Source organism: Balearica regulorum, chromosome 1, assembly GCF_011004875.1.
Source record: "Balearica regulorum gibbericeps isolate bBalReg1 chromosome 1, bBalReg1.pri, whole genome shotgun sequence".
NCBI classification, from domain to species: domain Eukaryota; kingdom Metazoa; phylum Chordata; class Aves; order Gruiformes; family Gruidae; genus Balearica; species Balearica regulorum.
Genome location: NC_046184.1, coordinates 1,993,165 through 2,017,764, shown reverse-complemented (window position 1 = coordinate 2,017,764; position 24,600 = coordinate 1,993,165). Strand labels below are relative to the sequence as shown.

Genomic DNA, 24,600 nt, shown 5'->3' with positions numbered 1-24,600 from the left:
AAGAACTGGTTCAGAACAAGGGTGTCTCTGACCCAACGCGCTGTTTCCAATGATGATTTGGGCACTAAGAAAGAACAACACTGACATTTATGATGCTCCTTTCTCCTGTACCATCTGAGTCTCCACCAGTTTTCAAGTTGTCTGCTTAGTGGCCCCCAGTAAATCTCTTCCAAGGCTTTGTCTAGTCTTGTTTTGATCCCACGTGGACCTTGCATCCTTGCAGCTTTTTGGCAAGGAGTCCTGCAGGTCAGTTGTTTACCTGGGGTGTTCCCGGTGGGGCTGTGGCCAGGAAAGCCTCTCCTCTACTGAAATGGGCAGGAAAAGGGATGTGACCTGCCCCTACTCCAGTCAAGCTGTACTTTATGGCTTCTGCAGAACTGCCCTGAGCAGTAGGAAAAAGGCTGGTTTAGATTATTTCAAGCTGAAGCCATTCTGTGGCTTAGTTTGTTTTTGTTGTGAATCATAAGTAATTACGAACACATTATTCTAGTGCTGATGAGTCCCCACACTGGTGCTATATAGCAAAGGGCAAGATGGCTTCCTTTTAAATACACACGTGGCAGTACCACTGCTGTTACAAATCCCCCACCTCTTCCAGTTTTAAGAGCCCCGAGCTGCAGTAGAGTCCTGTAGAATAGAAAAAAGCTATGCTTAGTGCAAGCAAGCAACAACATTTCAGCTGTTCTTTAATAGCTTTTTACATGCACGTGTTCAGCCTCAGCAGATGATGACTGTCTTTCACTGATCTGAACTAAACTCTTGCTTGGACTATTTCATGTTTGCTTCAGGTTGCAAGGATGGCTGTGGACTCACAGTGCTTCAGCTGGTCAGTGGTAACTTGTTACACCATGTTAAGTTGCTGTTCCAGCCCTTAAGCACCACAACTGGCATAACTGCATTCATACCGGGGGGCTGCAGTGATAGTTTGCATAAAAAAAGAAAAATATACAGCTGAAGAGACTGTTTGCATAGCTGCTTAGAGTTAAAAAAGAAAAGTTTGTGCCTGTCAGCACTAAAATGTATGCTTTCCTGACTGTTCTCTTGTGATAACTTCTAATATTTATTGGATCAAGCCTGGTTCCCACAAGAACTCAAAATAGTTGTCTGGATTTGAACCGGCGCAGTCTTCCTTGGCTGGCATGGCTGCTGGGTGGTGGAACTCGCTCCCATGGCTTCTGGGCACTTGGAATTCCTCTGTCCCGACCGCTCTCCCCCGAGAGTGTTCAAAATAGGTATCGCAGGGGAAGGGGCTCACAGGGGTGACTCTGAAGTGGAAACAGTTCTTTTTAAAGTACAACTAGTTTCAGCTGAACTTGGAGCCTTTTGCTCCCTGCCTGGAAATGTTTGAAAAGTTTAAAGTTCACTTGCAGCCCTTAAGAGCCTGGTTTTGTGGGAATTAAAAAAAGTCAGGTAAAGTTAATCTGAAAGGGTCGGTGGTTCATTAAAGCAACCAGGGATGGTGGCCTTCACTTTGGTACATAAAACCACTGTGAAGATGGCATTGTCTTCAAGTCTAGTCTCTCTGAGACAGTGCTTTCCTGTAAGCATGGCTATCATTTACATTTGCTTCCTTTCTCTTTCTTCATTGAATGAGGTCCAGATACCTAAACATTTATTCGTGGCATTTTTTGTGCATGTGAATTATCATCTGCTCACATTAACATTTCTGTATTAAGAAGTCAGCTTTTATTTTTTAATTATGGTGGTTTTTCTGGAAGACAGCTCATTTCTGACCTTAGGACCAAAATTGCTGAATAGGATGTGAACTATTTAGAATAAAGCCTGACTAAAGATTTCCCTAAACTTTTAGAGATACCTGCTATCAACTGTACAGTTAGAATGACATGATCCAGTGAGTCAACAATGTATTTATGAATGTTGCGTCTGAGCTCTAAGTAGAAATTTTGTCAGCTGGTATCCCCTAAACATTGCACGGAAGATTCATTTCACCTAATATTGGTCACCTAAAAGCTGATTGCTTAAATCTGAGCCGCACACAAGGTTCCTTTATAGCCGATGCAGATAGAGAGGCGCCTCGAGGGCATAGCCAAGCCAGCTTAAAATGCCTGGCCGGAGCTGTCAGCATCTCTCCAGGAGTGACAGGGGAGCCTGGACAACTGCCTCCCTGTCTGGGGGAGGATGACAGATGAGATGAGACCTGGCCTGGCTACACGCTCCGCAGGAAAAGCGGAGCCGAGGTTTGGCATGTGGTGTTGGTGCAGTTTTATTTCTGTTCCTGGTTTTTAATTGTTAGGATTATCTTCTAGTCCATCATTCATGAAAGAAGTTGTGCACGGCCCACAGACCTGATTGACAGTGGCCTGATGCATGAAACTCAGCGGCTCAAGAGCTGGGGCTGCATTAGCTCTGCTGCCCAGAGCTGTGCTCTTCTGCCAGGGATGATCCTGCAGCAGTGAGAGTGCTTGCACGGCTGCTGACAAGCCAAATATTTTGTCAGCAGCTGCACTGCTTCTGCCTACAGTCCTCCTTCCACTTCAGCATTTACATCATATCTCTGGAAATGAGAGTACAAATAGCTCTGTGAAGTGGGCAGAATTACTACACACAGCATGTGCTTAATGATGTATCAGAAGATGTTAGTTGTGTCAGCAGCTTTCATTTTTCTCTTAATACAGTTTTTTCTCTTTCTAGTGATGGATTATTGCCATAATCCTCTTTTACACATTTGCAGGCAAGAGTACCTGCCTGCAGAACTGGACTTCTCTTTGTACAGCTCTGCCCCCACGTACCATAAAGCTGTGTGGAGGAGAGTCTGTTCTTGCTCATCCTCCAAAACAAAGCATGGATGGAGGCAAGGGCAAATGCCCCGATGAGGGAACAGTTGGGAGAAGCTCTGGGGTGTCACTGGCATGAAAACATTAATGCTGGTAAGTCTGTAGGGACACCAGCTCCCTCCTGTGCCCTGTAAGAGGGATCATACTTCTGGAGCACCACAGTTTCAGCTCATGCTTCATGGGGCTTCTGTCCTCTCAGCCTGGCCATGGCCTGGACTCATGGATTCCTCAAGGCATCCAGGTTTTCTGTGTTTCCTCAGCAGTAAGGTTCCCTGGGATGTTCACGGTGTTCCCATCACCTCCTCACCATGCTTGCAGGTGCATTTAGGGGCAACCGTCAGCCACGATGGCAGTTGAAGATGGTCTTTGCAGCTGCAGAGTTGTCTTGGGAGGCCAGCTCACAAGCAGAACAAAGGTTTTCCTACCCAGGCTTGTGTTTGCTACCTTTCAGTTTGGCCAGTACAAATGTTTGCACAGTGATGTTGTAAACTAAATCACTGAAGGTGTTCTTACAAATAATCTTCACAAAAGACTATTGTTATCTGATTCATATCAGTTCTTGGTTGATGATGTATTGCAGTGTGTCATTCAGCCAGAAGCCTTTGAAAAATGCCACTGTGTGCTAAGCATAAAGGCTGAAGTAACTTGAACAGTTGGAAAGGGGTTGGGGTGGGGAAAGAGAGGAGACTAGACCATGTGCTACTGAAAAGTCCTTCTTTCTCCTGCAGAAAGCTCTGGCTGCCAGCCTTCAGCATTTACTGAATTTGGCTTAGAGCAGATACCCGGTTGGGGAGGGAAGTGTGAAGGCAAGCTGGAAGGAAGATGCTTGGGTCATAAGGGAAGTCTGTGGTGAAAAGATATCACTTCAATCCTCAGATGAAACTAGATGTTGTGTTGGCTGTGGAGAGAGTGTTAATGTGCAGCTCTGGAGGTGCGTGATTATTTAAGGATATCAGTGCACATTTAATCTCCTTGGGGCTTATCTGCTGTTGATTGCTTCTTCAGACAAATAGCTATAATATTCCACCAATACCTATGAGGAGCAAACACTTCTAAAATGGAAAAATCACTCTTCCCATTCAGTCCGCACTGAACTTCATAAAACTATTTAAACAAAAATTTAATGTTCTTTCTATAATTTAAACCTGCCCAGAGTGTCTGAAGGCGCTTCCTTTTAGAAGCAGAGGTTGTTCCAACATGAAAGAACAAAATAATAGCTATTCCAGAGTGTCTGAAAAGTACAAGAAGTTCTCAGCTCAGCAGTAGCGCTGCTCAGCCCTGTCCAAGAGGTAGATGGATTGAAGCGTCTTTGATCGCTGTTTAACTCCATTGCCGTGGGTTTTCATGGCTTTACTATTTGAAAGTTGAGACTGCTGGAATTACTAATTGCACCAGTGTCGCAAACCATGATGCTGCTGCTGCCAGAAAGTTATTGCAGCTTTCTAAACCACATTTCCAGAGAGCAACCCGTCATTCTTTTGCTCTCTATATAATTACGACTGTTAGGTAACCCGCTTCCTTTTGTGTGCTACTGGCAGTGATAGCATTAATGCGCTAGCATTAATGACAGAGAAGCAGTCTGCAAACTTGAACTCCATGTGGAGTTCACCAGCACTATTTTCCTCTCAGCCATTGAAGTACTGAGTTCTTCTGTCTTGCTTTTAGATATTTAAAATGTCTGTCAATAGGTTTTTCTTCAAGTAAGGCTTTTACCTCGGAGCTTTTCAAGATAAGGAACCATGACAAGCGCTGCCGTAAGTGCCCTTAGTCAGAGTTTGTTTGCACAGTGCTTGGGAGGCCTCTTATACTGGCCAAGGCCTCTGGATATTGTTGAAGTGGAAATATTAACTACAGTTAAGTTGGAAATCCAGAGGCTTTTTTTTCCCCTGCTGCAGAAAAGCTTTAAATTAGAATTTGAAAGTTTCTTTGTGGAGCTTTTCTGTTCTTCTTGTTCAAAACAGGATTCACCAGTGTGGCTTGCTTGTTTGAGGAAAGACTTTTAATCTGTTCATGTTGCTGTAATATTCACCATCTTAGTACTTAACTGGTGCAAGTGGTTTACGTTTAAGAACAGCTTGCCCTGAAAACAAAAAAAAAAAGGGGGGGGGTTTGGAAGTCAGAGGGGAAGGAAACACAGACTTGCTGCCCAGTCTGAAGAATGTATTTTGGAACTTTAAAAAGTTAAGAGAACTGCCAGATCAAAGCATTTCTGCAGTTTCCTGGATAAGTCATCAAAAATAAGTAAAAAAAAAGAGTGCAGACTGTCGAATGATGCTGACTAGGCGGTACGGATTTACAGTAAAAAGGGAGAAAAATGTTTCAAATAACATTAATGGGAAGTTGCTCTAACCTGATGAGTGAAGCTCTTCTGTGCTTTATCCTCTAGTCTGACTAATGGGGATCTATTCCAGCACACCCTTTGTGGATGTCTTTTAGTTTTTTGTTGACCCCGAAAACATCATTTATGGGGGTTTTTTCTTCCTTCTTCCTCAAAAAAGAAAGCAAAAATCAATTAAAAATAAAACCCTGTCTCTGGAGAAGACAAGCAATAAAAAAAGATGTTGAAGAAGCAATGCATTACTTGATAGAAACATTTGGGTTTTGATTAATTGATTTAAGTTTAGGTGTGGTTTTTTCACTGCTGTTTACCCTTCCCTTCTGAACTTCAAAATGGCTCCAGCTCTGAAGAGAATCATCAACTCTGAAATTAAATTCCGAGGACAAATTTGGCCAAGTGCTCACTGCAATTGCTACATCCATACGGTGCTGTGCTCATGAGAGGATCCTGATGTTTACTCAAGGAAGGCGGTGAACAATGACTATTTCCTTAGTCTGGCTTCAGTGTGAAACAATTGAGCCTGCGCACTTGCCTTTATCAATATGTTATCTACTAAATTGCCCAAACTTCCTCTATTAAGATTATTGGGGCCCAATCTCCTTCCCCGCTATGTTGCTGAACAGGTCTTGTGTTCAGGGCTTCCCCTGCCTCTCTCAATGTTGGTAGCTGGTTTTCTAAACTTGTTTGAAGGCCAACTTGAAGATACAAATGACACATACTCTTTTAAGGTTAAAAATATTTCATAGCTAATCTCTCCATGGAGCATCAGCGTGGCAATCTCTGTTTTAACAGGCTCTGGAAGGATTTACTCTTGGCAAGACTGGCAGTATCATCATTTGCTGGTAAGCAGCCTGGAACATTCATTTCTTGAAGCAAACAGAGGGTACCAAAACAGAAGTGTTTGTTCTTTCTGTACAGTCTCAACAAGATTGTCCTTCCTCTGCTCTTAGTTTGGAGATATTTGCTTTGCCAGCGTGTTGCCGCAACATTTTAAATCTCGAAAATTATTTTTGTGGGTTCATGTAATTGTCTTCATAACCCCAAAGTTCTTAATCACTTTGAAATAGGTTTCAAAGTTACATGAATTAGCCAGCTATAATTAACACTTTCTGCTTGTCTTGAGCCTGGTAAGATAAGGAAAGAGTCTGTATCTGCTCATCCTGTCTTAAACAAGGAAATTATGCTGGAGACAATCTATCAAGAAGAATCTTTTTTTGAAGGAAGTGACTGATAACTTTAGTCTTTTCATTTGGGTGACAGAGCAGGGATATCTATGGCAGTCCCTACAATAGGGCTGGGCTCTTGCAACAGCTTTGTGGTAAACACAGCAATTAACTATATCCAACTGCTGGCACCAGCACAATATTTTATCCTGCTATCTACAGGTACTAAAATATTACATCCAGACCACTCTGCACTTGTTTCAATTAATCACAGTGTTTTGAGCAATGACCAACAGCGCAGTGCTCCGTCACGCAGCTCTGCTTTTTCTCGTATTGTGAGATGTGTTAGGTAAAACTTGAAGGATTGCTCTTACAGTCGTCACTGACCTTTAATTCACCAGCACTGTCTTCAGATTCTTGACAGCCCTTGCAAGGGATGCCCATCTGAGCACTGTAATCATGAGTCATCCATTTGCACATAATACGCATGGTAGTCATGCAGGTGACTAAATTTGGCTCTGTAGTTTTGAAGAGCTTTGCAGGCTCTAGCAGAGCTACAGACAGAGCAAAAAATCAAGCAATTCTGCAGGCAATCATCCCAATGATCTTTGGTTAAATCGTACCTCATCAGGGCTCAGTTAGCAAGCAGTGACTGGAGAGGGGGACACCAGGAGATGTGATGAAGCTTTGAGATGGCAGAGGCTGCTTTCCTAAAGGTCTTTTTTCCACTTAGCACAAGGGTCTGCTTCCCTCAATGTCTGTCCGTTTGCCACTCCTGACAGTTCCTGGCAGATCTCAGTTCCTCACGCTTGGCCAAAGACTTGAAAAAGGAAGGAGGATCAGTAAGATCTCTTTACGCCACAAAAAGTTCATTCCTGTTAACAAAAGATGGTCAGGAAATGTCGGTGATACAGAGATCTAGAACAGATAAGAGAATTTCTACTCCCAGAACACTTCTGATGTTGGTGGCATGTGAGAAGGTGCAGTTTCTGATTTCTACTGTGCCTTCTTGTCTTGATTGAGTCCTCCTACTAGACCATTGCAGAGGAGGAAGGAACAGCTGGTCTATGACAGGCTCTGTTGTTGCAGAGTTGTGTTGGGTGTTTGGAGGACTGAAGGGAACTTTTTGACTGGGGCAGATATTTCTATATTACATGCCTTTTGTGGGAGGTATTAGCTGCATTTCTCCCCACAGCTGAGTGACCAAGGGGGAAAGTTTAGATGATGGAGAGAAATTTCTCCATCTCAGACTCCAACTCTTACGGACAACTGGAAACAAAGCAGCCTGTAGATTTTTGAACCTTAATCCTATTGTAATCCACCACTCCTACAATTCATTTTAAAATGCTATGGTTTCCAAGTTAATGTCTCTCATATGTGATCATTTTTTCTTTTCATGAAAGAATAGTGGCTCTGTAGTCTGGATATTGAGCAGTAGCAGTAGAGAGGTTAATACCTGTGTGATCATCTCTGCAGGTTGTGTTTTGAAAGACACCATCAGGCAGGTTCCCAGGAGAGACCAAGAAAAGCCTTTTTCAGGGACAGTGGGGAGGCCAGAGTGGGAGGTAACTTCTGCATTTAACTGTGAGTCCCACCCCAGCTTGAACAGAGGGGTGTCTGAAATACTGTATAGGAAGTCCTGCGAGGTACGTTGCCTTATAGTACGCATGCCAAAATAAAACACTGCTTTGGATTAAAACCTTATTATAATGCTGGTTCAATAGGAATGAAACATGTTGGGCAGTACCATCCAGTTCCAACCCCCCTGCCATGGGCAGGGACACCCTCCACTAGCCCAGGTTGCCCAAAGCCCCATCCAACCTGGCCTTGAACACTGCCAGGGAGCCAGGGGCAGCCACAGCTTCTCTGGGCAACCTCTGCCAGGGCCTCAGCACCCTCACAGGGAAGAAGTTCTGCCTCACATCTCATCTCCATCTCCCCTCCTGCAGCTTCAGGCCATTCCCCTTGTCCTGTCACTCCCTGCCCTTGTCACCAGCCCCTCTCCAGCTTTCTTGGAGCCCCTGCAGGGACTGGAAGGGGCTCTAAGGTCTCCCTGGAGCCTTCTCTTCTCCGGGCTGAACAACCCCAACTCTCTCAGCCTGTCTCCATAGCAGAGCTGCTCCAGCCTTCAGATCATCTCCGTGGCCTCCTCTGGACTTCCTCCAACAGTTCAGTGTCTGTCTTGTCCTGGAGACCCCAGAGCTGGATGCAGTACTGTGGGGGGGATCTCACCAGAGCAGAGTAGAGGGGGAGAATCCCTTCCCTCGACCTGCTGGTCACGCTGCTTTTGCTGCAGCCAGGTACGCGGTTGTCTTTCTGGGCTGCAAGCGTGCATTGACAGCTCATGTTGATCTTCTCATCCCCCAACACCCCCAAGTCCTTCTCTGAATCCATTCTCCGCCCAGCCTGTAGTTGTGCTTGGGATTGCGCCGACCCATGTGTAGGACCTTGCACTTGGCCTTGTTGAACTTCACGCAGTTTGCATGGGCCCACCTCTCCAGCCTGTCCAGGTCCCTCTGGATGGCATCCCTTCCCTCCAGTCTGTCAACCGCACCACACAGCTTGGTGTCTTTGGCAAACTTGCTGAGGATGCGTTCAACTATTAAGCAATACCTTTAAATTTGAGCTTTATGAAAGCCTGCTGTGGCCAAACTTACTTGATTATGCCCCATAAAGTCTCCATTTGGTTGGAAGCTGAGTGCACTAGTACAAATGGGCCCAGCTCCTGCTTGTACTCAATGGCAGCTTTGTACCCACAGTCCCATTGCTCCCCGCAGGCAGGAGGGCACAACTCAGGGTGCACCCAGGACCCCAGACAACGCAGCTGGGGCAGCTACAAGTAGCCCACGTCCATACTGGGATGACTGGGAGTTACTCTGAACAATTTGCAAGCCTCATGTGGCTTCCAGGCCACAATTTGGCTGCCTCTGGTGTCGGAGATTAAGATTCATGGACTGAAATTGTGTTCTTGCTTCCCAGCATGAAAGGTCCTGCCTGCCTTAGAGACTGAGGTTTAGTCCCTTCTGGTTGCTCTTTATAGCTGCGCAGGGCACAGTTTACAGACCATTAATTATCTCTTTGCTCTTCTATCTGTAGTCAAGGAAGGTTTAATCAAACTCATAAATCTTGGTCTGGGCAACCTCGCAGGTTAGATGTGGGAATTGAACAGTAAGGATTTTTCTTTCTCATGAGAAAAAATGACTCTCTTTTAGATTTCAAAGAAATCCGATGCTCATTCCCAGATTTTCTTCCCGAGCGGTATGTACTCTTACAAATCCCAAAGAATGTTCCCTTCCAGAAGTTTCTTCTCCATCTAGCAATCAATGTACTGGTATGCAGCTCTTGGAAATGCCACTTTCCTTTCTGGAGCAGTGTCACAGACATAGTGATTGTATTAAAAGGTTTTGGCTGATCCTTAAGGTACCTGAAGGTCGTGTGGTCTGAGGAAAAGTTTCCTCTGGTTTTACATAAGTCTTAATTTGTGCATATGGTAGTTTGAACAAGCTTATTTTTTATATTTATATATTTTATAAGTTTTAGGTATTTATTTTAGATATCTATACATTTAGACATCTAAATATATGTGCATATATAATATAGATGGCATATTTACTATTCTAACCACTTTGGAGCCCGTGATGTTGTTTCTGCTTCCTAGTTTTCCACTGTAGATGCTTATTGCTTAGCATTTGCACTGCTTATGTGGCAGCTGCCTTGCTCAAACCCTTGGAGCAGGTGAAATGCTCCCTAAACAGGTCCCGAAAGAATTTCAGCCACCCCAGAAGCTGCACAGAAGTGTGGCTCCTGTTCTGTGTGACCTACTGAGGTGGCCAAACAGCTGTCACCCTCTGTCCAGATCAAAATATATCATTTTCTGCTAAAGGCTGCTTTCACCTTTTATGCGTGACAGAAATGTTCCTTCACCATGAGTGGAGAGTGAAGAGAAGATGCCCTTCTTGCGTGTAGTGGTTTTGTCTTTTTGGTACCGGGTGCCAGATAACAGTTTTGGGTCATCTGCTTGGGTCATCCCAAGAAACAAAATCGGCTGCCTGGACACTGGTCCTGGAGTGAGGAGCACAGAACCAGCTCAGACATTCAGCAGTTGATTAGATTTCTTCTCAGATTTGAGTTTGAAGTAAAATACAGTGTCACTTTTATTAACAGACATATGCTAAGCAAAGCATCAACAATATACAGTTCTGGAGGAAAAAACCTCACCTGTGTAGTCTACATCTGCTATATAAAATGTTTGTCTCATGACTGAAAGCATCTTGTATTCCTTCACATCTTGCTTCCAATAAGGTACACTTCATAAAACATTTATCTTGTTGCTCTGCATTGGCTGGTAGAAGTGCAAAAGTATTTTCTGGGTGGTTGACTTATATTTTCCAAATACCAATCCAGAACACCCCACCCTGCACAAACCTTTTACAGACAAATGCTTTTTCTCTGCTGATATGGAGAGCTGCTGACGTTAAATACTACTAATACTGTGCGAGATGAATTTTCAGCAATGCCTGAGCAATGCTGGAGTGCAAGTCCCCTGAAAGTCAGAAGGATTTCCATTCCTATATTATTTCCAGGTTTTTGATAATCTTGTGGGATCTTAGTATGAAGAAGAAAGGTGCAGCTGGCGAGAAGATGCCTTTTCTGTCTGAGTTTGTGACAGCAAAGGGGAAATGTTCTCCCCGTTAGGGGATACAGCTGGCTGCCTTTGAAAAAAAAAAAAAAAATGTGTGGCCCATTTGGGACTAAAATTCTACATGTAGAAACCCAATGACAGACAAAAATGTTTCTCCATACTATGGCCAGAATAAGCTTTAAAAAATTGTTGCTGGAAACATACCTTAAGTCCACCAGACAGTGAAAGTTGGAACGCAACTTGTTTGCTTAACTCTGTGCTAGTACAATAAATGACTTGCATAAGGCAATTCGTTTACCATTGTTCAAAGAGCAAGGATTATACAAACGGTCTATTGTGTGTAGTGCTTTCTGGTGGTTTAACTTTCTTGGATCGAGAATGACTTAATGAAAGACCACAACTCAATTCCTGGTTGTAATTTTATGGGAAACTACAAGGCTGCGTTGTCAAAGGTGCAGTTTGTTGCCTCCTTTCATTTCAGCTTCATTAACCTCAGAAAATGAGGCCACAATATTATTAATTTTTATTATTATTGTTTTATCCTTCCTCTTGGTCAGATTGGCAGGTTTGTGGTCAAAAAGAGATTTTCCTCCAGAGCAGACTGCAAGGCCCAGTGGGAGGTTTTTGCCTGCCTCTGTTGCACAGAGCCATTTATTGTAGTAAACTGGGATTTTTAATCTAACACCTGTAATCATGGTAGGGAATACTGGCAATCCTTTTGATCTCTCTTTCCCAAAGACTGTGCTACGCCATTGTTTTTGCAACTTCTGCGCCGGGAGCTGAAGACGTATGATACCGTCAAAGCTGCGGAAAAGAGATGTAGTTTAGCAATTGCTACAGCAAGCTATAAATTATTTACTTTATTCCTTCTTTCTGCTCATAGGTACCCTTTGAGACGAGGCAGCTCTTTCACGTTTCTGACTCCGGGACCACACTGGGACTTTACCCTGGTGAGTAAAACAGCTGCTGGGTACATATTGTAAAACCATGCAAACAAAAGCAGGGATACAGAGGTGAAGGTCCCTTTGCCTGGAGGAGAAGGAAAATCAACACATTCCCCTCTACCTGGCTAGACACTTTCTGAGCCACTGAGGCTTCTGAGCTTTAGCTGGAGGGTGCTTCTTGCACACAGAGATTAAGAGAAGGTGGAATATCCTGGCCACTGTGGTTTCTCTATAAACTTTCTGATGTGCTTCAGCAGTCCTGCTAATCTGGCGATGCAATAGGCAAGATGTAAAACAGGGTGTGGAAAGAAACCTTTTTTTTTTTTCTTAAATACAAAAATCTGTATTTTATTTGGTATGGAGAAACTACCAGGAGCAAGTGCATGGCCTTATTGCCTTGTACTCTCTTCTCTCCATCCTATAACGTGTCCCTTACTATGGAAGTGGTTCATATCCATCCTCTAGAGCTGGTAGAGAAAGATGGACCACTCTGGAGAGTGGTTCAGAGGATCTACATTGGATTTCTCTTCTGAATTGCTGTTTCATGAAGCCTGTCCCTCTTCACACACTGAAGATTACAAGGCAATGAGTCAACTGAAGTAGGTACATAGGGCCTAGTGTTGTGTATATAGATCTTGTCCCATCTTAAAGCTCATTTTCGTGAGCTGTCTAAGCTGATTTGCCCCACACTGCCCCTGGAAGCGATGATTGCATCTGCAGCCAGCAAACTGATCTGGCTGAAAAACTTGTGTTACCAAAAAGGAAACAGTGAGTTTTGGATGAGCTGATCCAGCTGACTGCACAAGCTGTATGAAGGCCTGTGTTGGTACAAGGGAGGGCGTGAGAACGTGTCTGGAGGTGGGGAAGAGGACAGAGCTACCTTTTGTAAAGGCAATGCCATCTAAAATCAGATGGAACTTCTTGGGAAAGCATGCATTTAGACAGGCACTTTGCTGGCTGTGTCTCCAAGGGCAGCCATGTGCAATTTTGAGGCTGCACAAACACCAGTCCAGTGTGAGATTGGATTAAACAAAACCATAAGCTCTTGTAGATTTTTATTTTGCTTCATTTTTAGAAACCTTCATCTGGTGACTACAGCTATATTAAACATATACATTTCAATCTTACAAAGCCTTAGAAATTATATTCTTTCAAAATCAAAAATACTGTGCTCTAACATCACAAATTAAAAGCATTTTGATTGAGTTTCAAGTTATTCCTGTTCTTTGCATGTTTTTTTAATCTGCTTTTAGTTGGCTATACGCATACTCAGTTCAACTCTCAATTACAATTAGAACATATTGTATGTCATGACAGACTGCAAAAATGGAAGAAACTGTTTTTGAAGGACTTAATTGCTTATCTGCATTCCTCCATCATGTCCCTCATCAACCTAGTCCCCCACTGCTTCTCCCTTCAAGCCCAAGTAGCTTCATTTGCAGCTACATATGGTGGGTACCCCTGAACTCCAGCCCTTTTGTGGAGATCGAAGCTTTTCTGTGGCTAGCTAGAGATTAGTCTTGGAATGACACACCTAACACTGGAAGAGAAACAAATACAGGAGAGAACGAGTAACATACCCTTACTACATGGCTGGGGACCAGGTCTCCGCTTAGAGGCTTTGCCAATGTAATTATGCTGACATACGTTGACCAGAGCACTATATTTTGGCAGCAGCCTCTAGGCAAGCAAGAACTATACGTTTCTTGGTGTCATGTCTCACGTGCTGGAGTGTGTCATACAAGGGTTTGGTTTTTTGCCCCATGACCACCAACTACTCATATGCCAGTCACAAATAGCATCTCTTCATGCCATAGTTGGTGCAGTTTGGCCAAAAGTCTGTAAAACATACTCGGCCTGAGCTTCGGGGGAAGTGTCCTTTTCAGGCCTGCAGAGGTGGGTGGAGTGGGTTTAAAGAGAGGGGCTACTACGTGTTCTGCATAATTCTAAGACTGATGCAGTTTGGGTTAAAACATCCTCTGGATGGCTTCTGACTGGAAGCAAGCTTACTCATGGTTTGTTTTCCTTTCTTCCTTTTCATTAAGGAGGATTCGTTTATGAGAAACAGGCACTTGATCTTTGTTGACTTAACGGTCCTGATGCACATTCCTCACCTGAAGTCTTATTGGTGTTTTATGACTTCAGGTGGGCAATAAGAAGCAAAAACCAGACTGATCCCTAAAGAACAAAATATCCTAGTTTTAGGCAAAAGCCTTCAGTAGGAGAAAGGAATACTAGATGACTAGAATTGGTTTTAAATTGAAAACCAGTACTTTCTTAAAAAGCATTCCTGGAGCTTTAATTGGAATCCTTGAAATGTAATTAACATTCATGCGCATGGCGTTGTTTAGGTCTTTCCAAAATAAAGTCACAAAATATTTAGATTTCGCCTCCTGATTAGCATTTTTTAATGCTTCTCCTTTACAATACCTCTTTGAGAGCCTAAATTGGGTCTCATGGTTTTTACAGTTTAATAAGTTTCTTAGAAGTAACTTTTTCCACATGACTTGAGTTTCATGAGAAGGTTAACGTATCAGATCTCTGATCGTGACCGTCTCAAAAAATGTGAGAAAACAGTACCGTAGCAGTTGCTTTTCTATCGTGTGGCTTTAAATGCCCGGATTTGAGCAGTCTGAAGAGGCCGTTTTCTTGGAATCTGTTTCTGTTCTGGCACCGCACAAGAATGATACAGCTGGCTCTGCAGTGAAATGTCTAAGTTTTTGTATGAAACTATATTGGGCAAAGGAAATGGGGTCCAGCCAATGCAATACTTATTGCATAAGTCTAGCCAGTTTAAAAACAAAACTTTGGCCTTCCTTTCGTGTCTGGGCTTTGGTCTGGAGCTGTATGTTAAAGATGTTAATATACTTGACAACATAAGGAACGAATAATATTCAGACCAAAAAGGCGTGGTGTCTTTGTCTTTATTGCAAGTTTTCTTCTGTTAAATAGATGCTAATATCCTTGACTTACATATGGGAAAAATAATCTGCAAACCAAAAAGGTGTGGTTATAGCAGTCTTTTATTGCAGGGTTTGATAAATAACCAACCCTGAATATTTTACTAAACCTAAAAAAACAAATGTCTGCATTTGCATGTGTTCTCAAGCCTGCCAAAGGTCTGTTCAAAAAGTATGGAGTGTGCTGGGACATTAATTCAGTGTCAGTGCTACAAATATAGTAAGGCATACTGTCTAATGTGAGAATTTTTTCCTCTGTAGTTAGCAAGTCTGTCAGTGAAGGGACTCACTCATGTGACAGGGTCAGTATCTTGTCTCTGCAAATACAGAAAAAAACAGAAAAACTTAAATAATTGGGGAACTTTGTACTCAAATCCACTTCAGGAGCGAGTTTGAATAGCTGAGAAAAAAAACACAGCACCAAAACATAGCCAGTTGATGTCATTTTTTTAGTTTTCAGTAAAGCTTTCGATACTGTCTCACAGTATCCTTCTAGACAAAATGTCCACCATACAGCCTGACAAAAACATAGTGTGATGGGTGAGCAACTGGCTGACGGTTGGGCCCAAAGAATTATGGTAAACAGGGTTACATCAGGCTGGCGGCCAGTCACTAGTGGGGTTCCCCAGGGCTCAATTTCAGGGCCAGTTCTCTTTAATGTTTTCATAACTGACTTGGATGTAGGACTAGAAGGTGTTGTGAGCAAGTTTGCAGATGACACCAGATTGGGAGGAGCTGTTGATTCCGTCAAGGGTGGAGAGGCCTTGCAGAGAGATCTGGACAGATTGGAGAACTGGGCAATCACCAACTGCATGAGGTTTAACAAGGGCAAGTGCCGGATTCTGCACCTGGGAAGGGGCACCCCTGGCTATACATACAGTCTGGGCGATGAGACGCTGGAGACCAGCCATACTGAAAGGGACTTGGGGGTCTTGGTCAACAGCAAGTTGAATGTGAGTCAACAGTGTGCCCAGGCTGCCAGGAAGGCCAACTGTACCCTGGGGGGCATCAAGCATAGCGTTGCTAGCCAGTCTAGGGAAGGGATTGTCCCACTCTACACTGTGCTGGTGTGGCCTCACCTCGAGTACTGCATGCAGTTTTGGGCGCCACAGTACAAAAAGGACATGAAACTATTGGAGAGTGTCCAAAGGAGGGCCACAAAGATGGTGAAGGGTCTAGAGGGGAAGACGTATGAGGAGAGGCTGAAGTCACTTGGTTTATTCAGCCTGGAGAAGAGGAGACTGAGGGGAGACCTCATCACGGCCTACAGCTTTCTCACGAGGGGGAGCGAGGGGGCAGGTGCTGATCTCCTCCCTCAGGTGACCAGCGATAGAACCCGTGGGAACGGAATGAAGCTGCGACGGGGTGAGGTTTAGGTTGGATATTAGGAAAAGGTTCTTCACCGAGAGGGTGGTCAGGTACTGGAACAGGCTCCCCAGGGCAGTGGTCACAGCACTGAGCTTGACTGAGTTCAAGAAGCATCTGGACAACGCTCTCAGTCATGTGCTCTGATTCGGCTGGGCCTGTGTGGAGCCAGGAGCTGGACTCAATGATCCTTATGGGTCCCTTCCAACTCAGGGCATTCTATGATTCTATGGAAAAACCAAGAAACTAGTGACTGCGCTTCTGTAACATCTCACCATTACGTGCATGTGTTTAATAGTTAAATGGTAGAGTCAGCATAGTGTGGACAGGAGAGAAGACACATTGAAGCCTAAAAGCACATCATATGAAAGGACTAGCAAACAAGAGAACAGGTTTCTGAGAACCCTCCAGGGAAGCTGGACATCAGATTTTCAAAGCAACTATGGAAACTAGGCTGCATTTAAAATAATTTGAATGAATACTTGTACTCAAACATTTTAAAAACACTTACAATGTTGACAAACCTCTATTAAAGCTGGAACTTTTAAGTTATTCAAATAGATTATTAAATTCTAAGAAAACAGGAATTGCGTATTTGCTCCTGACAGAAGGTCAAGCCGCTGGACTGGTAGAGCACAAAACTGAAATTTGCTGAAGTTGAGTGGACTTGTGGTAGTAATTCTCTCTGCAGCTGCAGAGAGGCTGTTTTCCTCATTTCACCTGGTTCAATGTCTAGTCTCTTAAACTGATAAACATGTAGACCAATATAAAAACAGAAAATAGTTTCTTTTCTTTTTCCTTTGCACTTAATGAAATGGAAGAGTATGAACTCAACTCATTCTGAAATGTTAAAGGACCAGGGGCAAACACAGGATGAAAATCAACTACTTATTTCATGGGTGACCAAACAATTTTTGCTCGTGACCCGTGTTTTTTTTTCCAGATCAGGTGATTCGTAGGCTTGCACAGTCTAACAGGATGAGTCCACAATTAGTTTTCCATTATCTGGGCAATGAAAAAATAATGTAGAAGCCCAGATAGTACAGAAATAGCGGGAGGTATCAGGAAGCTCGGTGCAGGTGTCTTTGATCATTGTTCCACTGGCTTGTGCTCTTCTTTGGAAAGGAAAATAGCTGAGAGCTCTCTGGCCAAAAGCCTCATCATTCTTCCACAAACACGCTTATTCTTTTAGCCTGTTGCATTCCTAGCAGGGATGCTTCGGCCACAGCTGTCTACCGGTAACATCCAAAGTAATGAATCAAATAGGAGGTCAAAATGCCCACACCTACACGCATTCAGCTGTTTAGGGAACCGCATTATAAAACAAATCCCTGATACACAGTAAGAATCCCCTGAATAAAATATATTTGGGTATTAGAGGGTAGCTGAGGAGCAGGAACAACCAAACTAGTGCAAAACTGAAATCTGTAGATCGCCTTACTCACAGACCCCTGCCCAAGCCCGGCCATGCTGGTAAGCAAACATTATGAGCGTTAGGCATGGTATCTTCTGGTGTCCCCTAGAGACCTCAGATCCTAACGATCAAGTCTGACCCTCTTAGTACCTAACTCTTTCAAAAAGCCCAACTTTATTGCTGACCTCAGAAACCACAAAAAAATGTTTAATTTAATTAAATGAACCTCAAATCATTTCACAGTGGTAACTGCTGCATTCTGTTCTGCTACTGAGATTTCCTACTTAAGACTTTACTCACACCCACAATTATGGGAGTACAGAGAAGCAAGTTTATAGGCATATAATTTATAGGTATCGATCAGGTGACAAACCTCATGAAACAGCTCAAAACATGCTTTGCATTTGTTTTCAACCTTTTTTTTTTTTTGAGTAATTACAGTTAGTTGGGAGTGTAAAGAAAGAAAATGTCTCTAGTCTGCTTTATAAAAGCCAGACTTCTTTCTGAATGCAAATCGAGTGTACAGCTATCTCTGTTTCATTTCTTACAGAAGAGGAAGCGCCGAGAGAAAGATGATGATGTAGTCAGTCTTTGCAGCCTTGACTTTAAGGTAATCAAAACATGCTTCTCTACAATATTGTGCAATCGTCTACGTTGTTGACTTCTGTCGTGGCTTCTACTGGGGAATGCTATGCTTTCTGTGTTTGCATTTCACCATCAACAGTTTAGAGACGTGTACAGCTGTGTTTGCTCTTCCATACACCTCTGGGGTGGGCTGAGTCCTGCTAGTGATAGAACACTGTTTGTCATCTCCTGTTTTAATCATTTGAATCCTAAATCTGCCACAGTTTTAACGTTGTGTGAAATAAATGCGTGTAACCCATACTCAGCAAGAACATAAGCATTTTCAAGTGCCAGGAAGCAAAACTGTGCAAAGCCCCTTCAAATGTTGCTTTTGTTTGACTTTAGTTAGTGCACTTCATTGTACTGCAAACAAACTGGACTGACTGGGTGGTAAATTGTTCTTAAAGCTACGGATTAAACTGACTTACAAAAATGAGAGTGAAGAGGTGCAGGGTTGCATCTTTTTCGAAGGACTATCCAGGCTTGGTTTTTTGAAAGAGAAACTACTTCCTGCTGTCCATCTACCCTGAAGATCTCACTGCCACACACCCCTCTGAAGAGGGGAAGGAAGAGAAATAGGGTTTTTCCTAGGAAGGTAGCTATTGAGCTGAGAGTTAACTGAGTGGGTTTTATGGTTTATTAGACTGGGATTAAAAGTAATTTGTTAGTGGGGAATTTCCTGTTTGACCTAATGACCAGTGCATCCTCTGTTGTTGTCATTTACTTTACATTTGTGCATTATTTATTAGCATCACTTAACCTGGCTGCTGCTGGATACTTTCCATGACCTGATCGGCCTGTCCAACAGGGTAACTCTGGGCTTTGACCTCTCAAGACTAGATCTCCTGTTCCAGATAAGACCACCTCTGTAATTTCCCAGTAGGGGAGGGAAAAGAGCAAAAAAGGATTATCTGCAGAGGGCTGTGACGCAGCAGTGCTGATGCCTCTGAACTGACTGTGTTTGGGGCTTTTTTCGTTTCTGAGGTCTTTCTGGTTTTCTGATGCAGATGGGAGTGTTACGGCTAGGAAATCTGCCCACAGGGAAGAGGATTTTCTTTTTCTTTTCTTTTTTTTTTTTTTCTTTTTTAATTGGGCTATGTTTTGATGTGTTGGACAAAATTGCATGAATTAGGGTTTCTCCCACAAAGCAATCGCTTCAAGGTGAAACTAAAATATCAACAGTAATTTGCGTACTTGCCTTTTAAGAGTTTTAACAGAAATCTTCCAAGGAAAAAGGGAAATCCCTAGGTTAATTCAGTCACAGTTCGGACTACAGCTTTTGCTTAATCTGACTTTTTAACTTGTTCTTTTGAAAGGGTCAGGCTCTCCCAGACATTTGAGAGTTTGAGGGACACCCACTGAATACACTCCAGTATTCTTGTTAAAATACATTAATGGTACTGATTAGATTGTAATTTTCAGGCTTTTTGATACTAACTCTCAAGGTAAAAATTTCAAAAGCACCAGGGTCAACTATTTTCAAAACACATCACCAGGACTTCTGAGTCTCTTTGAGCACTTTTGCTGTAGTACAGATTATACTTGCTCTGTCATGATTTGATGAGGGTAACCAATAGCCTAAAATTTGGCTCCATCAGACATGGATATATATCTATTTCGTTGATGAAATAAGGTCACAAGAGAAGATCAAGATAATTTAAGAATGTTACATGTAGGTGACACCATATATTGTTTATCCCGATCTTACAGATGGGAACTGATTTTTCAGAGTTTGTCTCTATGAAGCATCTAACTCCACAGCATAACTGTTATATCAGCTCCACTGTCTCCCCCAGCAAATAAAGCTCAGCTGATAACCTGTTGATTTGTCATCATACTTGTAATAATGGAGGACTTTTGCCAGCATACTGCATTCACACTCCTACTAGATATAATTATGCTGACAAAACTGCCATGTAGATGGTGATACCATGAAGGGCTGCTTTGGAGCAGGAGGCTGCACCCTAGTATCCCAGACTTGGCACCCTACCCAATGTATGCTTTTAAAATAAAGGTAGGGGGAAGAAACTGTTTAATTTGGATGTGTACCTGTCTTTCTGAAAAGGTTGAGCAGTCCTTTAATGACGTTTAAACCTCACATATTCTAGATGATCATTCTGCATACCAGGAAGATGGTGTACAAAGTGGCGGGGAGATCGCGCCAGCCCAGATGGACTGCAATGCCCTGGCTATTCTTGTTTATTTTGACTTGTTAACCTTCCCCTTGCCGCCCAGAGTCCTACTCAAAAGTGAACCAGATCTGTTAGGTCTGTCAAGCTTCTAATTTGATACACAGCCTAAAACCCTCCAAACATTACCAAAATATGAGTGGGAAGTTACAACCGGAGACCATAGTAACAGCCTCCACTTCCTTCACACTGAGCCACCCCTTCTCTTCTGCCAAAACAACCCTCCCTTTGGGAGAAAGAAGGTATTTTCTCCCCAGATCATGTCTGGAGCCGTATTACCATGTGGGCTGTTGATAATTGCCTGGTAAAAGCAGAAGGGAGAGTGAATTGCAGTGCAGGGACAGAAACAAGAAATTGAGGACAGGAATTTCTCAAGCAGATCTTTATGCTTTGAAACTGAGAGTTATTTTTGCGTTTCAGGTAGGTTTATGATCAACTTTTTGCTAAGTAATCACATATGAAACGGTTCCATATTACCCCTGCAGTTATGTAAGATGTTGAATGATTCATGGGAGGAAGCAGGACTGTGTATTTTCAAGGTGTGTGTATCTTGGTGTTTGTTAGCAACTAGATAAATACCTTTCAGTATATGACAGGGAGTAGACAGATGCAATAGCGTATTTTACCAGAGGCAAAATAAAGCCAGGCTGAGTAATATGTAAGAATCATGTCTTGTCTGGATGGTGTTTTCTGTTGGTTATGGGGTATCCTTGTAAGGCTTTAGGAAGAGGGATTTCAGAGAGGAAGTGAAGTCTTAGTGAGGACCCTTTTTATGAACCACCATGCTGTGTCCTCTCAAAGCTTTACTCACCTTTTTTGGGACCAACTCTGTAAATATTACTCAGCTTGGATAGGAGTTCAGCCCAAACAGGCCCTAGAGTTGTACTAGTGCTGGCAGCAGAGAGAGACTGTGACGAGAAAGCTGACAGCAACAATCTCTCCAGGGAAGGCAGATAAACGCTGAATTTTTTTGATGTAAAAAATTACTTGGAAAAGAAGAGGAGAGGGAAAGAATCCTTGTTTCTGCATTCTTGCTGGCCCAGATCATTGAATTAAATCTGGCCAGGGACATCAAGGGTGACAAGAAAAGCTTCTATAGGTATGTTAGTGATAAAAGGAAGACTAGGGAAAATGTGGGCTCTCTCTGGAAGGAAATGGGAGACCTGGTTACCTGGGATATGGAGAAGGCTGAGGTACTCGACAACTTTTTTGCGCTGGTCTTCACCCGCAAGTGCTCTAGCTACACCGCCCAAGCCTCAGAAGGTAAAGGCAGGGACAGGGAGAATGAAGAACCACCCACTATAGGAGAAGATCAGGTTCGAGGCCATAAAAGGAACCTAAAGGTACAAAAGTCCGTGGGACCTGATGAGATACATCCGTGGGTCCTGAGGGAACCGATGGATGAAGTGACTAAGCCACTATCCATCATATTTGAAAAGTCGTGGTGGTCCAGTGAAGTTCCTGGAAAAGGGGAAACATAATCCCCACTTTTAAAAAGGGAAAAAAAGGAAGACCTGGGGAACTACAGGCCGGTCACTCTCACCTCCGTGCACAGCAAAATCATGGAGCAGATCCTCCTGGAAACTATGCTCAGGCACATGGGAAATAAGGAGGTGATTGGTGACAGCCAGCATGGCTTCACTAAGGGCAAATCGTGCCTGACAAATTTGGTGGCCTTCTATGATGGGGTTACAGCTTTGCTGGATAAGGGAAGAGCAACTGATGTCATCTACCTGGACTTGTGCAAAGCATTTGACACTGTGCCACACAGCATCTTTGTCTCTATATTGGAGAGACATGGATCTGACAGATGGACCACTTGATGGATAGGAATTGTCTAGATGGTTGCACCCAAAGAGTTATGCTCAACAGCTCAATGTCCAAGTGGAGACCAGGTATGAGCAGCGTTCCTTAGGGGTCGGTACTGGGACCAGTGCTGTTTAACATCTTTGTCGGCGACATGGACAGCAGGATGGAGTGCACCCTCAGCAAGTTTGCCAATGACACCAAGCTGTGTGGTGTGGTCAACATGCTGGAGGGAAGGGATGCCATCCAGAGGGACCTGGACAGGCTGGAGAGGTGGGCCCATGCAAACCACATGAAGTTCAACAAGGCCAAGTGCAAGGTCCTGCACATGGGTCGGCGCAATCCCAAGCACAGCTACAGGCGGGGCGGAGAATGGATTCAGAGAAGGACTTGGGGGTGTTGGGGGATGAGAAGATCAACATGAGCTGTCAATGCACACTTGCAGCCCAGAAAGACAACCGCGTACCGGGCTGCAGCAAAAGCAGCGTGACCAGCAGGTCGAGGGAAGGGATTCTCCCCCTCTACTCTGCTCTGGTGAGATCCCCCCCCGCAGTACTGCATCCAGCTCTGGGGTCTCCAGGACAAGACAGACACAGAACTGTTGGAGGAAGTCCAGAGGAGGCCACAGAGATGATCTGAAGGCTGGAGCACCTCTGCTGTGGAGACAGGCTGAGAGAGTCGGGGTTGTTCAGCCCGGAGAAGAGAAGGCTCCAGGGAGATCTTAGAGCCCCTTCCAGTCCCTAAAGGGGCTCCAGGAAAGCTGGAGAGGGGCTGGTGACAAGGACAGGGAGTGACAGGCCAAGGGGAATGGCCTGAAGCTGCAGGAGGGGAGATGGAGATGGGATCTGAGGCAGAACTTCTTCCCTGTGAGGGTGCTGAGGCCCTGGCAGAGGTTGCCCAGAGAAGCTGTGGCTGCCCCTGGCTCCCTGGCAGTGTTCAAGGCCAGGCTGGATGGGGCTTTGGGCAACCTGGGCTAGTGGAGGGTGTCCCTGCCCATGGCAGGGAGGTTGGGACTAGATGGGCTTTGAGGTCCCTTCCAACCCAAACCAGGCTATGATATGAAACCATCAATGAGTGTCTTTCCATGGTCAGAGTCCCCACAAGCAGCTTGGCTTCATGCAGGGATAACACAGCCTAAAGATCACTAAATAATGCAAGAAACTGCAGCGGTAACTCCTTCCTTTAGGATATATATCCACAAGCTTTAAAGAAACAACAAAAACAGTCCTTCCCTCTTCCCTTCCCCCTCCCAAAGATATAACCATTCTAGAGGACTTTTATGGGAATTTTATTGCCGTGTCTGATTCATGCAAGAACGTGCCCATGCATAAGTTACAAATTTGTATTTGGAAATAGTCTTTGATCAAAACGAACATCTCTGGCATTGGCTACACCATGCAACTCTGAAAAACAACATTTGGCACGTGAGCAAGTTGGGAGCTGAAGTCAACTGTAGCTTCTCGCTCCATTACTCTGTTAAGGCAGATGTTGTGTTTAATAATATCACGAGATTGGACGGTCCATGTTTTCTGGTGTCGCATTCATATTCATAAGATGGAAATTGCTTTTCTGGCCTGAGCGCACAAATGTTCACTTCAGGGATGGTTGATGTAACTCGTTTTCTGCAGAATGTCATAGGTTGTATTTCAGTAAAAATGCATTTACACTGTGGGTTGGGGGGGAGGGGGGGTGTTGTATTTGTAACTGTATAATGGCGTTGAATGGCAGCTAATTATAGTGTCCTCCCACCATCCAAAATAAATGCTGGATTCCAGACCGGCTCGTAAACTTTTCAGATGACCCAATAGTCTCTTGATGGGTCATAGCCTACTTTTGCTCATTTTCCAGAATACTGCTCTGAATTTGGCTCTGAATATAAATATCTGGGAGTGGAATGTTAAACACAGCTCATGGCCAGTAAACAAGTTTGTGTATGGCAGAGGGGGTCTGACTGCCCTGGGTCCGTGAACATGTAGGGGAGAGGAAGATTGCCTATGGAGATCTTACTTATTCCAGTCCTTGACTGTTCTGCATGTTACACTATATATACCACATTAAGAATAGCTGTAAAGTGAGTTTTTAGGTGGATTTCGGTTCCTAGTAAATAAGATTTCAAAACGTACAGGCACAACAATGAAAATTAATATGCTATGAATGTAATGGATGCTTTCATTTTCCCCGAGACTTCAAGCCGCCAAAGGGATTAAAATGTCGCAGGTTCTTTCTTTGAAGAAATTGAATCCAGATGTCAGGCACATTAGAGGCATCCAGGACCTGTGAAAACTGGGAAAACTGCCCACTGAGGAGTACCCCCCTGCCTCCGGGCTCTGTTAATGCACCAACTCAAGTCAGTGGCAGAA

The 24,600-nt window shown here is 43.8% G+C and overlaps 1 protein-coding gene across 1 annotated transcript in view; it reads left to right on the top strand.

Annotated features, from left to right (window-relative positions):
* The window catches only part of NET1 (neuroepithelial cell transforming 1), a 58,234-nt gene that overhangs the window by 18,027 nt on the left and 15,607 nt on the right, over nucleotides 1-24,600 (top strand). The window contains exons 2-3 of the mRNA XM_075755486.1: nucleotides 11,822-11,888; nucleotides 18,172-18,231. Of these exons, the coding sequence (XP_075611601.1) occupies nucleotides 11,822-11,888; nucleotides 18,172-18,231 (127 nt within the window). The remainder of the gene's footprint in view (nucleotides 1-11,821; nucleotides 11,889-18,171; nucleotides 18,232-24,600) is intronic.